The sequence below is a fragment of the Carassius carassius genome, chromosome 12 (genome assembly GCF_963082965.1).
Source record: "Carassius carassius chromosome 12, fCarCar2.1, whole genome shotgun sequence".
Lineage (NCBI taxonomy): Eukaryota > Metazoa > Chordata > Actinopteri > Cypriniformes > Cyprinidae > Carassius > Carassius carassius.
The window spans coordinates 29,438,322-29,458,531 of NC_081766.1; the positions used below are offsets into that span (position 1 = coordinate 29,438,322).

The following is a 20,210-nucleotide window of genomic DNA, read 5'->3' on the forward strand; positions in this document are numbered from 1 at the left end:
CATTGTCTTATTTTTATTGCTCCTGATGGATTTTAAAAGAAACATCTCATTAAGTGTAGTTTTGTGTACTTCAGCATTATTGGTATTCTAAATGCATTTCAATTCATCTGACAGATGACCCAGAGCGGTCAGTACAGGACCTGTTGCCACTCATCGTGGGCTCTGCCTCAGCAGGATTTGTGGTCATCCTTGCTATGGTGGTCATCGCTGTTGTCTGCCTTAGGTAAGTATTATCAATCACATGCACATGGGATAATTCTGTTATCATTTACCCACCCTCATGTTGTTGAAATCTGTATAAATTACTTTCTTTTGTGGATCACTAAACAAGATGGTTTGGAATAGTTTTATTGTTGTTGTTGTTTTAAACATTGATTGACATCAAACTATCTTAAAGTCAACATGAATCAATTTTACTTTCCAAATGTGGCTCATTTCTGAAACAGAGTAATTAATCATGCAAGGAATAGTTCATAATGAAGCAAAAATTTTACAAATGATTGCAACCTATTTTTCAACCATGTATAAATTAGGTGCAGTTATATATACAGTTTTTTTATGACATTTATAACTCTATACTTCAGTGTTATTTTTGCTGCCAAATAATTTTCGTCAAAAAAATTTTTCACAGATGAAAACAAGATAATAAAAAAATAAATACTAGTTTTGAATGACAAAAACTATGAGGAAAATGTTAGGGAGGGACGATTTGGAAAGAGATCCAGTCAGAACTAATCTCCTGCGTGGTTAGGAGCTTAGATGTGAACATTTGAACAACTTGCTGCATGTCTCAAAAAAGTAAAAAAAGAAAAAAAAAGTCAATACCTGAAAGAAAGAAAAGAGCATAACTGTGGATACATTTGAAAACCAATGACACAAAAGAGAACTTAATTCAATATTTTTTCTTTTGAGTGTACACAACTGAAGCACGCACACAGAAAAGTGCCTTTCACATTTATATTGAATTGTCCGATTTGATGAACATTCATGTAAACACACTCGTTGTACTCGGTGAACTTAAACAGTTGGGAGAAAATGTTGGATGTGTATCAATATAATACACCTGTGCATTCGGTTTTAAAGGGACAGCAGCCTAATTTAGTTGCTGTTTGTATTTGTCATTAATGTTAATCAAGCAACAAAAGAAAGAGAGAGAAAATCACTCATTGCTCTTGACTGAATGACTTTAGTAACCCTAATAAGGATTAATCTAACTTTATTTTGCATATTGCATGATAAATTTTTAATACTAAACCTAAATAATGAGTTTGGAAATTTTAGAGAAATGCTTAATAAGTGCTGTGTTCACACCAAACGCGAATAGAGCATTTGGCGCAAATGATTTCAATGTTAAGGCAATTTAAAGACACGTTAAGGCGCGTCTGGAGGTTTCGCAAGGCGAATGAGGCATTTAGCGCGGAGCGCTAGACGCGAATGACGCGAATAGAGCGTCTGGCGCAATACGCACGTTACGCGCTTTTGTGCATTTATGTGATCGACGCGAATTTGCGTCTGCCGCCTGAATTGAAAAATGTGAAGTTTGGCGTCAATTCGCGCTGCACCAATCAATCAGGAGTCACTCATTCAACATGGAGGAATGACTGATGTTGTCAGTAAGCAGTCAACAGGAGCTTTATGACACAAGTATCACACACGTTCATTTTTCAGGGATAAAAAGGACCTCGCTTGGAAGAGTGTGTTGTAAATACACATTTAACTTTTGAGTCACATACACGTTTATCGGCCCGCTGCCTTCCCGCTGTTTTTTACAACTATTTTCCCCCTAATATAGCATACAGCTTCTTTTCGCCAACAAGATAATGTGTTTATTAAGTTTAACTAAATGTACTGTAGATTAAGTCAACTAACATCTTATGATATTTAGTCAACTAAAACTATTCAGATGATTAAAATATGATTAAAACTGAATGGCATTTTAGTTAAAAGACTATGACTAAGACTAAATAAAAAAATTAGCTGTAAAAATTAACACTGCTATTATTTGTGTTATATTCCCTTGCAATGAAATTAGAGAAAACTAGTTAACGCTAATGCGTAAGTGTTTCTAATAAAGGAGCTAAGGGAGTGATTGCAAATTTGACATTGCTCTATTCTGACCAATGCAATCACTCTCCCAGTATTTTTTTTCTCCCCCTTTCTTTTGTAAAGCCATAGAAATGCTATCGAGTGCATTAGTGCATGGCTACTTTTTCAGCAGTGCTGGTTCCAGAAGTTGTGGGGGGGGGGGTTCCCCTCAAAAAATGTTTCCCACAGGGATTTTTAAAAACTCTTTTTTTGAAGCATTGTAAGCCATGAACCAAGGTTTTTACATCCAGAACCTGCCTATGCTCTATTGTTTTTTCCCCACAAGATTTCTCCATGCAGATTTCACAACATATTTAAGTTGCTCACCAGACTTACCAACCAAAGGATGCTTGATTTAAAGGGGGCATACATTGCTACAATGTTGACAATAGACAACAGACCTTTTTTTGCCTGCAAAATTTCCTAATGTTACCACGCGGTTTAGACCTGGAACTTGTAGTAAGAAAGTAAACAGGATCCATTTAGATTTGATGTTGATTTAGCAAAGAGCAATTTGTACCGTTTATCATTTGAATGCCCGTGTCCAGCAAACTCAACAGCAAAATGAGATCAGATAGGGACTGCAAAACAGACTTCAAAGTGCGTCTGACTTCGGATATTTATGAGACTCACAAGATGCTCATTTGAGGCCACTTTGCCCAGCTCTGTGCGCAGACTGGGACATTGCCAATCACTCCAGAGACGGCAGACTGCCACTGTGTCTATTTGACACATTCTTCTTGACTGTGACCGCCTTGTTGTGCCAAAGCGTCTCCTCCTCTCCGCTTCAAGCTCTTTCTTCTCTCTCATTCATGCCCTCTGCGCTAGTATCCTAATGTGTTCTGTGTGTGTGTGTGTGTGTGTGTGTGTGTGTGTGTGTGTGTGCACTGAAGCATCATTCTTTTCCTTCTGACATTTAAATTGGAGATGAGATGCTAATTAGCAGCAGGCGTCATTGTTAGCACAGGTTAAAAGACAAAAGAATCCCACAGATGGTGAATTCCAGTAGGCCCCTTTGCTCCCGTTCTCTTTCAAACACGCTACTTATGCAGAGTAAGCGAAACAAAGAGATCTTAATGAGAATGCCTGGAATTTAAATACACTGTTCACTGTCTTCAGATTCTTGATACATGCATGAACCGAGCTCAGACTAGCCTGTATGTTCTGGGCCTGGTCATTTGTTCCCCGCTTAATATTCAACCTATGATTTGGTGTTAAATGACTTGCTGTTTTTGTAGTATAACCTAGATTTTGGCTCATCTGAACCATGTAATGGAGCAGTTCTGGTTTGAAGCGATGACAAGACAGTCTTGATGGTTGTCCTTCATGTTGCATGTTGTGGGGACCCAGCCTTTGAATCCTGGATGCACCGTATTGCAATTAGCCAGAATGATGGCCTCAATCATAGGAATTTAGAAAGTGAATCATCTGCATAAGTTTAGATTTATAAAACTAGCTTTTCTTGCAGTTTGAGGGGCATAACTGGTGATTGAAGAACATGAAATACCTAAATGTTCTCTATAACAAAGTGATCCAGTTACTTTTTTTGTTTTGCATGCCTGTACTGTAAATCCAGTCTTAAGCCAGACTCTCAGTGTATATATAATCTGGTTACAGACGGCAGCGTACTGGCTCTGAGCTGGAGTATACTGAAAAACTGCAGCAGTACGGTGAGTATAACTGCACAAAAACATATTTCTTGCTGTACATATTTATTTATAGCTTGTGAAAATGATGCAATATAGCTTATTAAAATATAATAATAAATAAAATTATAAAGTCATGTTATAAAAAATGATTAAGTCATGTTCATAATTTTAATAGGATAAGAAAAAAAGTATAATTTGTTAAATGTAAATATACAATATACAGTGGGGAAACATTTTTTTATGTAAAAAAAAAAAAAGTATGTTTTACCATATAAATTAATGTCAAAATATACATCCGTGTTCAACTACAATACAGCAGAAATTTATGGAGTTTTTGTTATTGGCACATTGGGTTGTATTATGTTTGAAAACATTTAAGATTTTTACAATGTACTTATCCTATTTAAAGTAATACAGAACAATAGAAGTTATAACTGAAAAGCATTCTTCTTCTTTTGGTTTTAGTATCCCCTGGTGTAAAAGTTTACATTGACCCTTTTACATATGAGGACCCGAACGAGGCTGTTCATGAGTTTGCCCGAGAGATTGACATCTCGTGTGTGAAGATTGAGGAAGTCATTGGAGCAGGTAAACCACAGCTCTCAGTATTAAACAAAACCAGGCTTTTCTGATTAATGGTCATTATAAAGAATATTCTAACACCTGATATCTAATTTGACATAAACCTATAGCATAGAAAAAGTTTTTGTGGAATTATTTTACTGTGCTTGCCAGCTTGCATTGGAGCAGTGGGTTTAAACAGTTTTTTTTCTTGAGGACTCAGATTAAACCAAACATTGCTATTTATGAATATTACCATGAACTGCATAAGTCTAACATTATGAAAAATCATACACCACTGTTCATTAGTTTGGGGTAGGTAAGACTCAAAAACAAAGTAAAAATAGGCCTGCTTATATTGTGAAATGTTGTTATAATTTAAAATGACCATTTTCTATTTTAATATATTTTCAAATGTCATTTATTCCTGTGATGCATAGCTGATTTTTCAGCAGCCTTCAGTGTCAGATGATTTCTGTTGGATCATTATATATATATCATATTATATTGTATAATTAGTTGCACTGTATAATTTACATTCAGTGTTTTTGTCCCTTCTGTCCATAACCCCTGTAAAAACAGATATTAAAAAAAATATTAACCAATATTAAAAATATCAATTTATAACAATACCTTTTTTTCATAATACACCATATTCATGGGAGGTAACGTAGAGAGTTTATACTATAACTAACTTTATACATGATGCTTGCTGCCTTCACTTATTTTGTATTATTATTTATTTATCCCTGTGCTTGTTCTTGGTCACTCTCATGTTTTACGATCTGAATCAATTCCCTCATTTCATACTTTCACATCCAGAGTCCAGGCCCCAAACTCCCACAACCTTTAAATTCCTGTCTCCTCCCTCTCCACAGCCTGTCCCTAAACTCCTCTCTCACCCTCTCTCTCCATCCATCCCCTGCCTATTCAAACCCTAAACTGTTGCCATCCATTTTATTTCTCTCGTTCTCACTTTCCATGGTTCTTCTGCAGTACATCATTTCCTCCCTCGAATGATTTTTTGATCCTGAGCTCAAACCGATAATCCTCCCTCACGCCCCCACCCCACTCCCTCTCTCCTCTTCCTCTGTTCCATTCATTCAGGAGAGTTCGGGGAGGTGTGTCGAGGCCGACTCAAGCAGCCTGGCCGAAAGGAAACAACCGTGGCCATTAAGACACTGAAGGCGGGCTACACGGAATGCCAAAGGCGGGACTTCCTTAGCGAGGCCAGCATCATGGGCCAGTTTGACCATCCCAATGTCATCCACTTGGAGGGAGTTCTGACTAGGAGCTGCCCGGTGCTTATTGTCACGGAGTTCATGGAGAACGGAGCGCTTGACTCCTTCCTTAGAGTAAGACTGAGATCATATTTAATGCAAAACTGTTTTATTTCATTAGCCTTATATATTTGCTTTCTCAGTAAACGGCATCAGGAGCTGAGCCCATGGGCATTTTAGACATCATTAGTGTGGCCCGGCTAAGTTATCCAGGTTAACGCATTTCTAACCCTGTTAAATTTGCCCACTGGTACATTCGACAAAAATATTGGCTAATTCTTAGGTTATCATTGTTGTCCAATCATTCATTTTAATGCATAACACACTGAAGCTGAAGCTAATAAAATCCACAATTAAATTAAAAAAAAAATTAAATTAAAAAAAACTTTAAACCTTGTTTTAAACCATGTAAAACGTGAAAGTGACGTGACGTGGCCCATACTCTGAATCTGTGCTCTGCATTTTTCCCATTCAAGTGCACACACAGTAGTGAGTAGGGTACACACACACACCATGAACACTAGGGGTGTAACTGTTCAAATTACTCAAGGTTCAGTTTGTATCACGGCTTTAGAGTCATGATTTTGGTATGGATCGATATGTGCTATTTTAGGGAAAAAATAGCTGGCAAATAAAAATATGAAAATAATCAAATTATCAAACAAATATTCTAACTACAAGCAAAAGCACAAATAAATACAACAGAACAAAGATACAAATAAAATAAACAGTGCTTTTCAGTTTTTTTTTAGGTTGGTCTAATAGTTTTTTTGGTACAGAAGTAAAATAAAATAACTTTGCATATTTGACTGTATAAATTAAAGATTAATCCTTATTGAAATAACAAACGTTATTCAATCAAGAGCAGCGAGTGATTTCCTTGTCCTTTGTTGTCTGATTAACATTAACATTTTAGCCTACTGTCACTTTAAGACAATGCATGGATCCAACTGATACTGTACATTCAGACGACTGTCTGTTATGATAATCACCAAGACGGGCATGCTGGCATAATTTTTGTGTGAATGTGTCTGTTCAAGCACAGGACTTTAAAGAGAATTCAATATTTGCATGCTGAGACACTGGTTTTCACACTTCGGATGAGTGCTCACACAAATCTTCTCACTGCGAGCGAGTTCTCATTCACGGCTTCTGGCTAGGCAAAGCTTAAATAAACAGCAACGTGCACACATGCACTATCAACACCCTGGTGATGATGGCATAAATGACAAGGTCATATTCCAGCGTACGGAACTAAACAACATTAAACAAAGTTTACAAAGAGGGACTTGTTTGTCCATGTGTTGTTGTTTAGTTTTGTTCTTTAATTGCAGTTGTTGTAATGTTTTGGAAAGCCAGAATGCATATCCATCGACAGAAACATACATTAGCTGAACTGTCTCTTCTATGCATTGTTATATATAACAGATGTTTTGTCAGATTTAAGGTGAACCCCTGTGCAAGTGCGTGCCAAACTGTGGGTGGAGCATGGTAGGGTTCGGTATTTTACAGAGAACCATTAAATCCCGTAAGAGCGCTGGTCATTCACATTAGTGATGCACCGATACCACTTTTTACAGTACTCGGCAGATAACGATACTTTGGTTGCACTTTATTTTACAGTACGTGTACTTACATGTACTTATAGTGTACTTACAGTGTATTTATCTAAGAAAGTTCTGGTAATACAAGGTAACTACATGGGGTAGGGTTAGGTTTAGGGGTAGGTTCATGGTTAGTACATAGTTATTGTAATTGCTATAATAAGTACATAGTATGTACATGAGGAACAGGACTGTAAAATAAAGTGCTACCGATACTTTTATTTTTGGTACTTGCCGATACCGAATCTGCCAATACTGGCATTTTCATTGTACTTGTAATTTTTCTTATAATTGTATGCTTAAGGTTGAAAATGAATGTTGTTTATAGTGAATGATTGTTGTTTTATATTTATGATTTAGTTTTAATCCAAATGATGCGTGTACTAAGTGAGCAAACATCAATAAAGATCACGCAACAGAAGTGCGCTCTCACTCCCTCTCTCTCTCCCTACCGTTAAGTAACTTGTTTATTGTTTTACTTACTTGCTTTTGACATATTTGACCGAACTACAAACTTTCCAGTGATGTCTGTGAGAAAGGGATGTTATCTCGACAAGCTTGCGCATATGCGCCACCGCGTGCTCAACCTGCATACTTTGCTTGTCAGCTCGCACACATGAGCTATACAGTCGTTAACTTAATACTGAATGTTTAACATTATATTCATTCCATAGATATACTTCGTAGACATCCTTAATCTATAATAACTCCATTCTGCTGTCTGTTGTTCTTTTGGCAGTGAATCACTTTTATCCCTAAAGTCTTTCCTTGTACCTGACCATGATGCCATTATTCATATGAGCGACTTGATAGGATAAATTTCACTGGGAACAGTTGTGTTAGTTTCTGCTGAAAAGCACAAGTGGCCAGTGCTGTGCAAAACACATGCCACTTTAGCTGTGGCATTCAGTAGTATCTTACTTGCTGTAGCTAAACATATAAATTATGACTATTTTTATATATGTACAGAATGTTTTTTTTTTCTGACCTCAAACCTTCCCAAACCTGTGTCTTTGATTCGTTTAAAATGGCACCCCATTTATACTGCTAGCAATGCAATGTGACAAACTAGAACACTCCCATTATAATCAAATAAACTGTCGAGTCGTATTGCATTGCTCGCTTGTGGTCTAGATGGGGTGTTAAAATACATCAATCGCATATTAAATCAAATGCCACTGCAATAAAAACTTCTGCAGTGCATACATTAAAGAGAATGAAAGAAAAATACCCAGCGTTTTCAAAAATAACATAGGCAGCTTTTGAAAAATATTCAGGGCTACGCCTTTCCTTAGCCTGATGCTAAAAAAATTTTTGGCTTCATGATCTTTCATCAAAATGTAATAACTCCTTCAATCAATTCCTACTGGACTAATTCAACTTTTACTGAATATTCTGTTTCAGTATGAAGCATGTCACATTACTTTACATAACTAAGATAGCAAAACTTCTCTCGGCCAGAACTTATTTTGCGCTGACAGGGGAATTTGATATCCCCGCAGCATTAAACAGTTATTCATGGTGCTTTATACAGTACCTTGCTTCACCTTTAACTTGTGTCAACATCTGGCATTTCAGAAACCTTACAAATTACATAATAATCTCTGGAAATTCTTGTGTGACCTAGTATAGTCCCTCAGTTTCTACAGTAACACTTGATGAACAGTTTGGACACCAGAACCTTAACCAACCCATGCAGACAGTCAATGCAGAACACCAGAAGCTTAGACATCCCAAGGTGGGATGTTCTTGCTATATGTGACCACCAAACAGATGACACAACTTAAAGCCCACCCAACAAGTCCATCATCCCACAACATCTTCCTATAGCACAGCTTGTACTCACAGTCCAGCCAGGACTGTGTTACACACAAACACTCTTCTAAAAATATCCATAAGAACAAGCTTTGGCATGATTCATCTTCAACTAAAAAAACATCAACATCAAAATCTTGTACCAGAATGTTTATCGTCATTGGAGCCAAACCAAGTGGGAATGGCTACAGACATGATCATGTCCTTTTGCTTGGAGGCTTAGCTTGAACCATGTGCTATTTGTGAACAGTAGACTTGTGAATTTGCCCTTAGAGGTTTCTTTAACACCAGAACTTGGGCTGTAGCATTACATTTTGGACATAAAACCTCGAATGAAGATTAATGGGGTTTTTTGGCACAAGAAGTCAATTACGCTCTCCAAGGATGCATTTATTTGATGACAGTGGAAACTGTCAAATTAAAAATTATAAACAATACTACTTTCTATTGTAATATATTTTAAAATGTAATTTCATTACATTTAATAATATAAAAGTAATAAAATATTCAGGGTCATCCATTAGAAATAATTATAATGTGTTAATTGAAAACTGTTGAAAAAAGTTATAATTAATTTTTTTGGAAACCGTTTATTCACACACATACTGTAGTTGTAATTTATAGTTTTTTTTGGAAAACGTTATGTGTGCGTGTGTATACAGTATATATGTGTGTGTGTGTGTGTGTGTGTGTGTGTGTGTGTGTGTGTGTGTGTGTGTTAAACACTGTACGATAATATTGTCATTTGCATTTGATTATTAGAGTCTATTATTGTTTTATTCCCACTGTTCGTGATCCTATCAAAACAGACTTCCAAGCCACCAGAGAACCACTGCTTCAGATTGTCCCCCTTTAGAATATGAAAATGAAAACATGTGGCTTTGATATTCTGTGTGAAGTGTGTAATTGAATTACGCTTTCAAATATTCAGTGCTATTGCAAAGGATATTCCTCCATAAGGATTAGCTTTTGTGGAGTTCTGTAGAGACACTTCTTCATAGCGTTGGCATCCTGATACTCTGAAGAAGATTACAGGCTGCTGCGAGTAGAATTAGTCCGGCGGCTTTGTTAGAGTCAGGCTGATTAGAACGAACAGAACTGGTGTAGTGTCGTGTTTACATCTGTTAATGTCACTCTCCCTCTTCTATTGTACTGTTCCCACTCAGCTGAATGATGGCAGGTTTACTGTAACGCAGCTGGTTGGCATGTTGAGGGGAATCGCAGCTGGCATGAAGTACCTGTCCGACATGAACTACGTCCATCGTGACCTGGCTGCACGCAATGTGCTCGTCAACAGCAACCTGGTGTGCAAAGTGTCCGATTTTGGCCTCTCTCGCTTTCTGGATGATAACTCATCGGACCCCACCTACACCAGCTCATTGGTGAGTTTGGTTAAGGTCACGCATGTTTGCTCTTTTTATGTGATAATACAAAATAAACATTGAAATATCCTTGTTCCAACGAATCCTACAATCCCCACTAAGCCATTATTGTAGCTTATCTTTACATACTTTGTCTGTACAAATATACAAATTACTAGCCAATACACTTAGCACAGACAGTTCTTTTCTTCATAAATAATCAAATAATTAATTATGTAATATGTAATTTAAAATGTTAAAATTAATTACTTTTAATTTAATCAATAAAAAGGACATAACTTTGGCCACTCCAGGCCATGTAAATTATAATAAATTTTTCATAGTCCTTTTTATTAGCTGTCATTATTACTATATTATTAGTACTATTATTACAACTATGTTAACTTTTTATGTTTGCATAGATGATGGTGTAGTATCATTTGTATTTTAATGGGTAATGATATCGGTTGGCAATAGCATGGTATTTTGATTTACGCCATGATACTGAATGATATTAAAGTACCATGGAATTTACAGTACAAGGTATTTCAAAGAATACTATGATACCTTACATATGCTGTGGTATTTATGGATTTGATACATTAACAAAAACCATGTTAGTATGGTGCTGTTTGGTGTTTTATTGTTCGTTTATTAACCCGTGAAATCATTTTTGTGGATTTTCATCCATGTCTAGTAGCTTTGTGGGACTTTCCAGAGATCATTTTATCGAAATCCAGGTGCCAGGCAGAAATGTAGCGATATATGTGCTTTACAGATACAGTGCACATTAAGAATTGATAAGAACAGCCTTGACCATCAGAATCGGGAGTACAGATGGCATGCTTGATATGTGGAAGAAGCCTGTCTCTATCTCTGTCTGTTAGAAACATATGGATGTAGTCAGTACAGTATGTGATGGCTTGTTCAGTGTGTCTGACATGATAAGCTACGGATAAGGGAATTGAATGACTAGAATCCCATAGAAATCCTTTCATTTTATTTTTAGCATCCACATCAACTCTTTGGGCTAAAAATGTTGAGTAAACATTTGTGTGGTTACTGGGCATGCTAGTAGTCAGTGAAGATTTAGCACTAGCATGCTCGTTTAGCTCGTACTTTGCTTGGATTAGTGTATTGATTAGTCTTCTCATTCACGTTGTCTGTTTGAGGGATAGATCAAACCGTTATGTTTATAGTTAGATTCCTGCCATTTTTATTTTTTTCCAGTGGTTTTCATCTCAGATTAATGAACCCAGCCGGATTCCCCGTGGGGAGGAAGCCGTGAGTAGGGGTCGAGTCTTAGCGCTAATTAGGCAGCTGAAGACTCAAGCCATGTCGTTGGTTTTAAAGTCTGTGTTTGAATTTAATTGCTTCTCTGTGTGTATGTGTGTAACTATGTAGGGGGGAAAGATCCCAATCCGCTGGACCGCCCCCGAAGCCATTGCCTTCAGAAAGTTCACCTCTGCGAGTGATGTGTGGAGCTATGGGATCGTGATGTGGGAGGTTATGTCATTTGGCGAGCGGCCATACTGGGACATGAGCAATCAAGATGTAAGTCCACTCTTTGAGTGAATCTCATGAAAACTCTTGTTTAGGTCACATTTCAGTCCAAAATGACAAGTAAGAAATAGAATTTTGCATAAAAGGAAAGTTTTTCATGAAAATTAGTGACAGTCTGTTTTGGTGGTGTTTTCATTTTAGAGTATTAACAACACAAAAATACTAAACTAGCCTAAACTATACTATGTCATATTTATTTGATACATTAATTGTTTGCAATACAAGAGAATTACATTTTTGCATGCATTTATTATATATTTATAAAATAAATATATTAATATACAATTGTATTTATTAAATATTAGCATAGTAAAACATATTTATTTTTATAAATAAAAATTGTTCAAACTTTTATTTTATTTATTTTAACTTTGGCCACACAGTGCAAATGTATTCAATAAAAATAAGGGAAATAAGAATTAATAATTCTCCATGGTTATTCTCATATGTATGCTGATTTAACTCAATAAAATTCACCAAAATTATCTTTTATTATTTTATATCTTGTACTTTCTTTATTTTTTTGAATAAATTGCAATACAACATACACTACAACTATGCTATATACTAAATACTTCACATTTTGAATAAATAATATAATATAATTTGAAAATCTGAAAATAAGTTTTTATAAAAATGATATATATGTATGTGTGTGTGTGTGTGTATATTTTTATATATTTATATATTTTATATATATATAAAAAAGGAACTTCTTTTATAATTGGCCCTTTTTTGCTTAAGCAAAATACAATATTATTTATTATATTCCTTAGTTTTGATTATGTGGTGAAATACAGTATGACCCTGAATTGTTTCATGAGATCCATCATTTCACATTAAATACTGCTCTTTTATCAAAATGTTTATTATTTCTGATCGGTGCTATGCCGTTTAGTCTATATTGCAAGCACAGTGCTATATGTTTCATTCTGAGATGCTCTTTTTTCAAGTCTATTAGTCTTTATAATGGTTTAACCATTGTAACATTCTGGTCATATGTCTAATAAAACTCTGCATACTGTCGAGTTTGTCCTAATGCAAAGGGACAGTGTAATTGCTCTGTCTGTTGATGCTGTAGGTAATGAACGCAGTGGAGCAGGACTACAGGCTGCCTCCTCCCATGGACTGCCCCGCAGTGCTGCACCAGCTCATGCTGGAGTGCTGGGTGAAGGAGCGGAACATGAGGCCGCGCTTCGGACAGATCGTCAGCACACTTGACAAGCTCCTCCGCAACGCCGCAAGCCTCAAAGTGCTTACCAGCGCACACTCAGGGTGAGCAGAAAACAGGCCAGATTAGATACGGGTCAATTATGGCTTTGCCTTAAGGAAAAGATGGATCTTCCTTCCGAAATATAGTTTATGAAATCACATTTGACAGAGTATATGGCAAATAGTATGCCGTTATTGCTACTTTTACTGCTATGCTTGAAAAATTTTCATATCGACTTTGTGATATTTTAAATGTAGAGCCTATTAAAACATTTTCTTTTTAGCAGAGAAGAAGATTGTATTGCTTAAAGGTTGCTTTTTCATGACTCATAGATTTGAGTTGTATGTCATTTAAGTATCAACCGAGCGCCAACCTCCCGCTCTCTCTCGTGAGGCCAATAAGGAAGTGACTAAAACTGCAATTCATCTACTGGCCGCTTGAGGCTGGCTGCAAAAGGGAGTCAGTTCCATAGACTCCCCATGTTAAAATGCCCAACTTTACAGCAGGAAAAAACATGTTTACAGCCTGGTTCAAAAAATGATTTTGGTCTAAATAGCTAATTTTGCCCTTCATGACAACTGTGAGGGGGGTGAATTTTTTTATAACTCATCCGTTTAAATTATATTAAGACTTAAATGTCTGCATAATTAAGGGCGTAGCCACTTGAGTGACAGGTGGATTGCCGCTGCTGACACTGCCGTCGTGCTAGGTGGGTGTGGCTACAGCAACTAGCTCCCGCCTTTTTGCCCATTTTTGATTGTCCGGCAGAGTCGCGCGGTGACGTGCTGCAAAGATGGCGACGGCCCACTCTACACACTTTAGGCTTCAAAAACACACTTCAGGAGACTACGGGTGACGTCACGGACACTACGTCCATGTTTTTATACAGTCTATGGTATCAACTTGTCGCCGATGTCTGAAAGCCTGATTCTGAGTAACAAAAGGTAATTGTCTCATTAAAAAAAATTATAGAAAAAAAACATAGAAAAAAATAAGTCCATAAAAAGTGTAAGTATACATATACACTCACCTAAAGGATTATTAGGAACACCTGTTCAATTTCTCATTAATAGAAATTATCTAATCAACCAATCACATGGCAGTTGCTTCAATGCATTTAGGGGTGTGGTCCTGGTCAAGACAATCTCCTGAACTCCAAACTGAATGTCAGAATGGGAAAGAAAGGTGATTTAAGCAATTTTGACCGTGGCATGGTTGTTGGTGCCAGAGGGGCCGGTCTGAGTATTTCACAATCTGCTCAGTTACTGGGATTTTCACGCACAACCATTTCTAGGGTTTACAAAGAATGGTGTGAAAAGCTAAAAACATCCAGTATGCAGCAGTCCTGTGGGTGAAAATGCCTTGTTGATGCTAGAGGTCAGAGGAGAATGGGCCGACTGATTCAAGCTGATAGAAGAGCAACTTTGACTGAAATAACCACTCGTTACAACCGAGGTATGCAGCAAAGCATTTGTGAAGCCACAACACGCACAACCTTGAGGTGGATGGGCTACAACAGCAGAAGACCCCACCGGGTACCACTCATCTCCACTACAAATAGGAAAAAGAGGCTAAAATTTCCACGAGCTCACCAAAATTGGACAGACGAAGATTGGAAAAATGTTGCCTGGTCTGAGGAGTCTCGATTTCTGTTGAGACATTCAGATGTAGAGTCAGAATTTGGCATAAACAGAATGAGAACATGGATCCATCATGCCTTGTTACCACTGTGCAGGCTGGTGGTGGTGGTGTTATGGGTGGGGGATGTTTTCTTGGCACACTTTAGGCCCCTTAGTGCCAATTGGGCATCGTTTAAATGCCACGGCCTACCTGAGCATTGTTTCTGACCATGTCCATCCCTTTATGACCACCATGTACCATCCTCTGATTATTCCTCTTTGTGAGAAATAAACCCAATTAGTCAGAAACAAGTTTACAATTACACAATGCAGTCACTTTGCAAAATATAAAGTGGAAAATACAAATAATAAAGTTGCAATTGCAATATTTAAAGTCACATTATGAGACATAAAGTCACAGTTACAAGAAACAATAAGTTGCAGTTGACATTTACTTTGCGCAATATAACGTCGCGTTTTGGGATAAAAAGTCATAATTATGAGAAACAAAGTCACAACAAGATAAAGTCGGATTGTGAGATTTAAAATGACAGTTACAAGATATAGACGCAACTGCGACATGTAACATTGCGGGATATAGTCGCAATTATGCAAAACAAAATCCCATTTGCAAGAGTCACATTGAAAAAAAAAAAAAAACTTGGTGAGATTTTAATTGAAAGCTATTTTTTGTGCAATATAAGATTGAATTTAAAGAAAGTCACATTTGTTGCTCTAAATAAAATTGCAATTGTGACATATAAACGTACAATTACCTTTGTTTTACTAAAAGAAACATAAATTGTGGCATATTGTGAGGACATAGAGTTAAACATTTAAAGCACAGTTTGTGACATTACTGAGATCTCTATGTAAAGGGATGTGAGATTACTAGGGAGAAGCATCTGATAATTAAGAGACTTTGCTCTTCATTCTGTCTCATTGCAGTCTAGGAGAAACAATGGAGATATTAAACATCTTTCTATCTTTCCTACGGGTAAAGCACAAGCTGGATTTTTAAACTGAACATGTGCAGCAAAATACCTATCACGATAAGCCTACTCCTCCCTGCGCCCCACTATGCAAATCATTCTTTACGGTGAGAGGCTTTTCCCCCCACCCAACGCAGTTTCAACCACATAAATTATCCAGCAAATAAATGCAATCCATAGCAGTGCTGAGTCTGACTTAGTCAAAATAAGCACAGTCATTTCACTTGTTTGTAAACGCGCTGCTCTCGCCTCCAGCGCTTTGAACCACATCGTCTTGGGAACGAAGTAACGGCTGACTTACACACAGTGCAGTGCCCTTTCCTCTTCACTGGCTGCTGTGTCTGCTCGCTGGGAAAGCTGGTTCGGTTCAGACTAGGGCTGGTGGAGGTGGCGTAGAGAGCTTAATAAGGGAGATGGAGGAGATGCTAAAAGAGAGCAATGACTTTAATTAGTCGGCTAATGAGCTTTTTAATGTGCTGGCAGTGGAGCCCCATGCCTGATGGTGGAGTGGGTACTGGTACGTGTGAGGGTGCTTCATGCCTCTGCGTGACGCTGCATGCTGATGGCCTGAGTATGATTCATTTATGTTTCCATCTGTATGCAAGAGCATCCCTGGCCAGGCTGTTGACATGCCAAGATCCAATCTCCAGAGACAGCTGTGTGTCTGAGTGTGTGATTACTGTTCTCATTTGAATGAGAGTGTGCACATTTGGCCTATTTTTATTGGAAATTGAAGGAATAATTTTCCCCAAAATGAAAATGTCATCATCATTCTCTCTCATGTTGTTTCGGACCTATATGTGCTGTTTATTTTTAATTTTGGAATTTTTAAAGAATCTTTACAGAGCTCTTTCTGCACCAGAGTTGTGTCAATTAAATTAATTTAAAAGTAAAGTTCAAGACAAACTTGGATGGATGGATGGATGGATGGATTGATGGAGAGAGAATTATAGTTAGATAGATAGATAGATAGATAGATAGATAGATAGATAGATAGATAGATAGATAGATAGATAGATAGATAGATAGATAGATAGATAGATAGATAGATAGATAGGTGATGAATGGATGGATGGATGGATGGATGGATGAATGGAGAGAGAATAAGATAGGTAGGTAGGTAGGTGGATGTATGGATGGATGGGTGGGTGGGTGTATGGAGAGAATTAGATAGATAGATAGATAGATAGATGGATGGATGGATGGATGGATGGATGGATGGATGGATGGATGGATGGATGGATGGATGGATGGATGGATGGATGGATGAATGAATGGATGGATGGATGGATTCTAATTAAAATGTCTGTGAGTTAAGTGACGAATTTGAATGCCTTTTTGACATGAAATTACTATGCCTTAAAATGAAAATACTCAGTTCTGTTATATGTCAATGTTTCCTGCAAATGCTGACTTTTGTATTTTGCATTTCCCTCTCTATAGTGATCTCTGTCGAGTTGGCGGGACCCTGCCGGGCCATCAAAGGAAGAGTATAGGAGATGCACAAGACATTAAAGAACAAATGAGCCAAACTCTGCCCATACGGGTTTGACTGATAAAAAAAACACACCTGCTGAGCCTCCAGGCTAGCAACAAATTCCCATTTGAAGAGTAAACCTGACTGGGACAATCCATAAAATGGAAAATTACTGGAGGCAACTATTGCTTGAAGAGCCAATGGAAAAAACTTATACAATTTGGGACAGTGTCGCACCCCTTCCAAGGAGCCTGTGGAAAACTACAGCATGTCCAATGGAAAACTGTATGGGCCTGACAGGAAGCCTGTGTATTGGGCACCTGGGGAGTGCTGGGAAAACACAGCACATGTTAATTGGAATTCTGTATGATGGCGCCACAGGCAATCGCCTTTGTTCTTTCTCTCCCTTCCATCATGACTTTCTCATGTTTACACTGAATTTTCATCACATGGATTAAATTGACAATGTTTCAAACTTCTCAGGTTCAGTTTGCATGTGTGCATGTGTTCCTCTAATGGCAAAAAACGATCACTCTCTTCCGTAACTCCAATCCCTTCCATTCTTCCTCTCATTTGCCGAGGCCACAAACATTGAGACAGACTCGAAACATATAATCTAACTGTTATAATGTTTTAAAATGTAATAAATTTAAGCCCGGCTGTTTGATGTTTGCTTGAGGATATTTTGCCGCTCTTTTTCCCTCAAAGACTTGTTTCTTCTGATCTTTTCTTCATATTGAAGAAAGGAAGAGAGGAGCAGAACACATTCAAACTAGCCATGATGGACTCAAACTGAAACTTTCAGAAAGAGAACAGGACTTTTTCAAAGAATGGAAAGTCCTTTAAGGCTGAGTTGACTTTAAAAATGCGGACTGTTATGATTCAAGAAAAGTGTTTTATTTACCTCTGTTGTATTTAGTCTTCCATGAAATGCTCATGAGAGATTTCTCCACATGGAGGACTTTGGACTGGGATTTAAGAACTCCCATTTCCCCTGCCTGTGAGTGAGGGGGAATTGTGCTCTGTGTGTGTGTGTGTGTGTGTGTGTGTGTACAGTATGCTCATGTGTGCTTGAGAGAGCCAGTCGAGCTCTACAGCTTTACATGCATGCCATTCTCAAAACTCAAACCTATCCGAGAGTTCAGACGACGACAGTTTGACTCAAGAGCTGTTGTTTGATGAATATTCCACTTATTTTAATTCAGTCTGTTCAAATATGCATAACTGTGTAAATAAATGCCTCATAAGTACTGAAGAGTCATTGACATGATTATAATGGCTGATTTCCCCGACCCATGACACCCACATGAAATGTTCTAAACTACTTTATTCAGTTCATACTGCAACAAAACGCTACATTGCTTGTTTTTATTTCACACTCTATTGTACTGTACCTGCAATAATAGGCAATAATCCAATTACATTATACATACATACATTTCCCTTAAAATATTTGCCCTCTCATATGAAGCAGTAGGAAGTCACGTTCATTTTAGTGTATCATTTTTCATATGGTTCAAAAATTATTTATCAAATCATAGGACTCCCTGCACAGATGTTTTTAGCTCTATAAAATAATATTATGATATAAAAAAATGCATTTAAATATTTATTACTATTAGTTAAAAAATTAATATGAAATATTAATGAAATAATATATTGTGTTAAATTATAATTATAATAAATATTAATAAAATTATGTATATATATATATATATATATATATATATATATATATATATATATATATATATACAGTACAGACCAAAAGTTTGGAAACATTACTATTTTTAATGTTTTTGAAAGAAGTTTCTTCTGCTCATCAAGCCTGCATTTATTTGTTCAAAAATACAGAAAAAACAGTAATATTGTGAAATATTATTACAACTTAAAATAATAGTTTTCTGTTTGAATATACTTAAATAAATTAATTTATTCCTGTGATGCAAAGCTGAATTTTCAGCAACATTACTCCAGCCTTTAGTGTCACATGTAACATCCAGTCTATCACATGATCATTTAGAAATCATTCTAATATTCTGATTTATTATGAGTGTTGGAAATAGTTCTGCTGTCTAATATATTTGATGAATAAAAGGTTTAAAAAGAACTGCATTTATTTAAAAAAAAATCTAATAATATATATTCTAATAATATATTTTCACAATATATTTTAAATAACTTTTTATCAATTTAACACATCCTTGCTGAATAAAAGTATTGATTTTATTAACAAAAAGAAAGAAAAAAAATTACTGACCCCAAATTACTGACCAGTAGTGAATATTGTTATTACAAAATATTTATATTTTAAAAACATAGCTTCTTTTTTACTTTTTTTACTTTTTATTCATCAAAGTATCCTAAAAAGTATCACATGTTCTGAAAAAATATTAAGCAGCAGAACTGTTTCCAACTTTGATAATGAATCATCATATTAAAATGATTTCTAAAGGATCATGTGATAATGATCCTAAAAATTCAGCTTTGCATCACAGAAATAAATGATAATTTAAAGTATAATAAATTTAAAAACAATTATTTTAAATTGTAATAATATATCACAATATTACATTTTTTCTGTATTTTTGATCAAATAAATGCAGGCTTGATGAGCAGAAGAAACTTCTTTCAAAAACATAAAAAATAGTAATGTTTCCTAACTTTTGGTCAGTACTGTATATATGTGTGTGTGTGTTGTATATATGGTTTATTTAATACATATATTTCATATCATTATAATTTTTATTATACTATAATTAAAATTATGATATATTAATATTTCAATTCCTATTCAACATTTGATCACATTACCTTATGAGTTTGACAAGTTAATTTCAAGATTCCACAATACTGCCAACATAACACCATTCCATGTGCACATCAACGTCCAACAATTATCCACAACTTTGCCTGATATATAATAAAGTATAATCCCACCAAATTGCCAGCGCTTATTTCTTTACGAGCAGACTTGGAAGGCGGTTTGTC

General features: G+C 36.4%; 1 protein-coding gene and 1 long non-coding RNA gene across 2 annotated transcripts in view; one reads left to right on the forward strand and one right to left on the reverse strand.

Annotated features, from left to right (window-relative positions):
* ephb3a (eph receptor B3a) overlaps positions 1-18,469 on the forward strand; it is a 37,051-nt gene extending 18,582 nt beyond the window's left edge. The window contains exons 9-16 of the mRNA XM_059564039.1: positions 115-223; positions 3,703-3,755; positions 4,200-4,322; positions 5,403-5,650; positions 10,161-10,376; positions 11,760-11,909; positions 13,000-13,193; positions 17,186-18,469. Of these exons, the coding sequence (XP_059420022.1) occupies positions 115-223; positions 3,703-3,755; positions 4,200-4,322; positions 5,403-5,650; positions 10,161-10,376; positions 11,760-11,909; positions 13,000-13,193; positions 17,186-17,294 (1,202 nt within the window). The 3' untranslated portion in view covers positions 17,295-18,469. The remainder of the gene's footprint in view (positions 1-114; positions 224-3,702; positions 3,756-4,199; positions 4,323-5,402; positions 5,651-10,160; positions 10,377-11,759; positions 11,910-12,999; positions 13,194-17,185) is intronic.
* The window catches only part of LOC132155193 (uncharacterized), a 530,067-nt gene that overhangs the window by 429,212 nt on the left and 80,645 nt on the right, over positions 1-20,210 (reverse strand). The window lies entirely within an intron of this gene.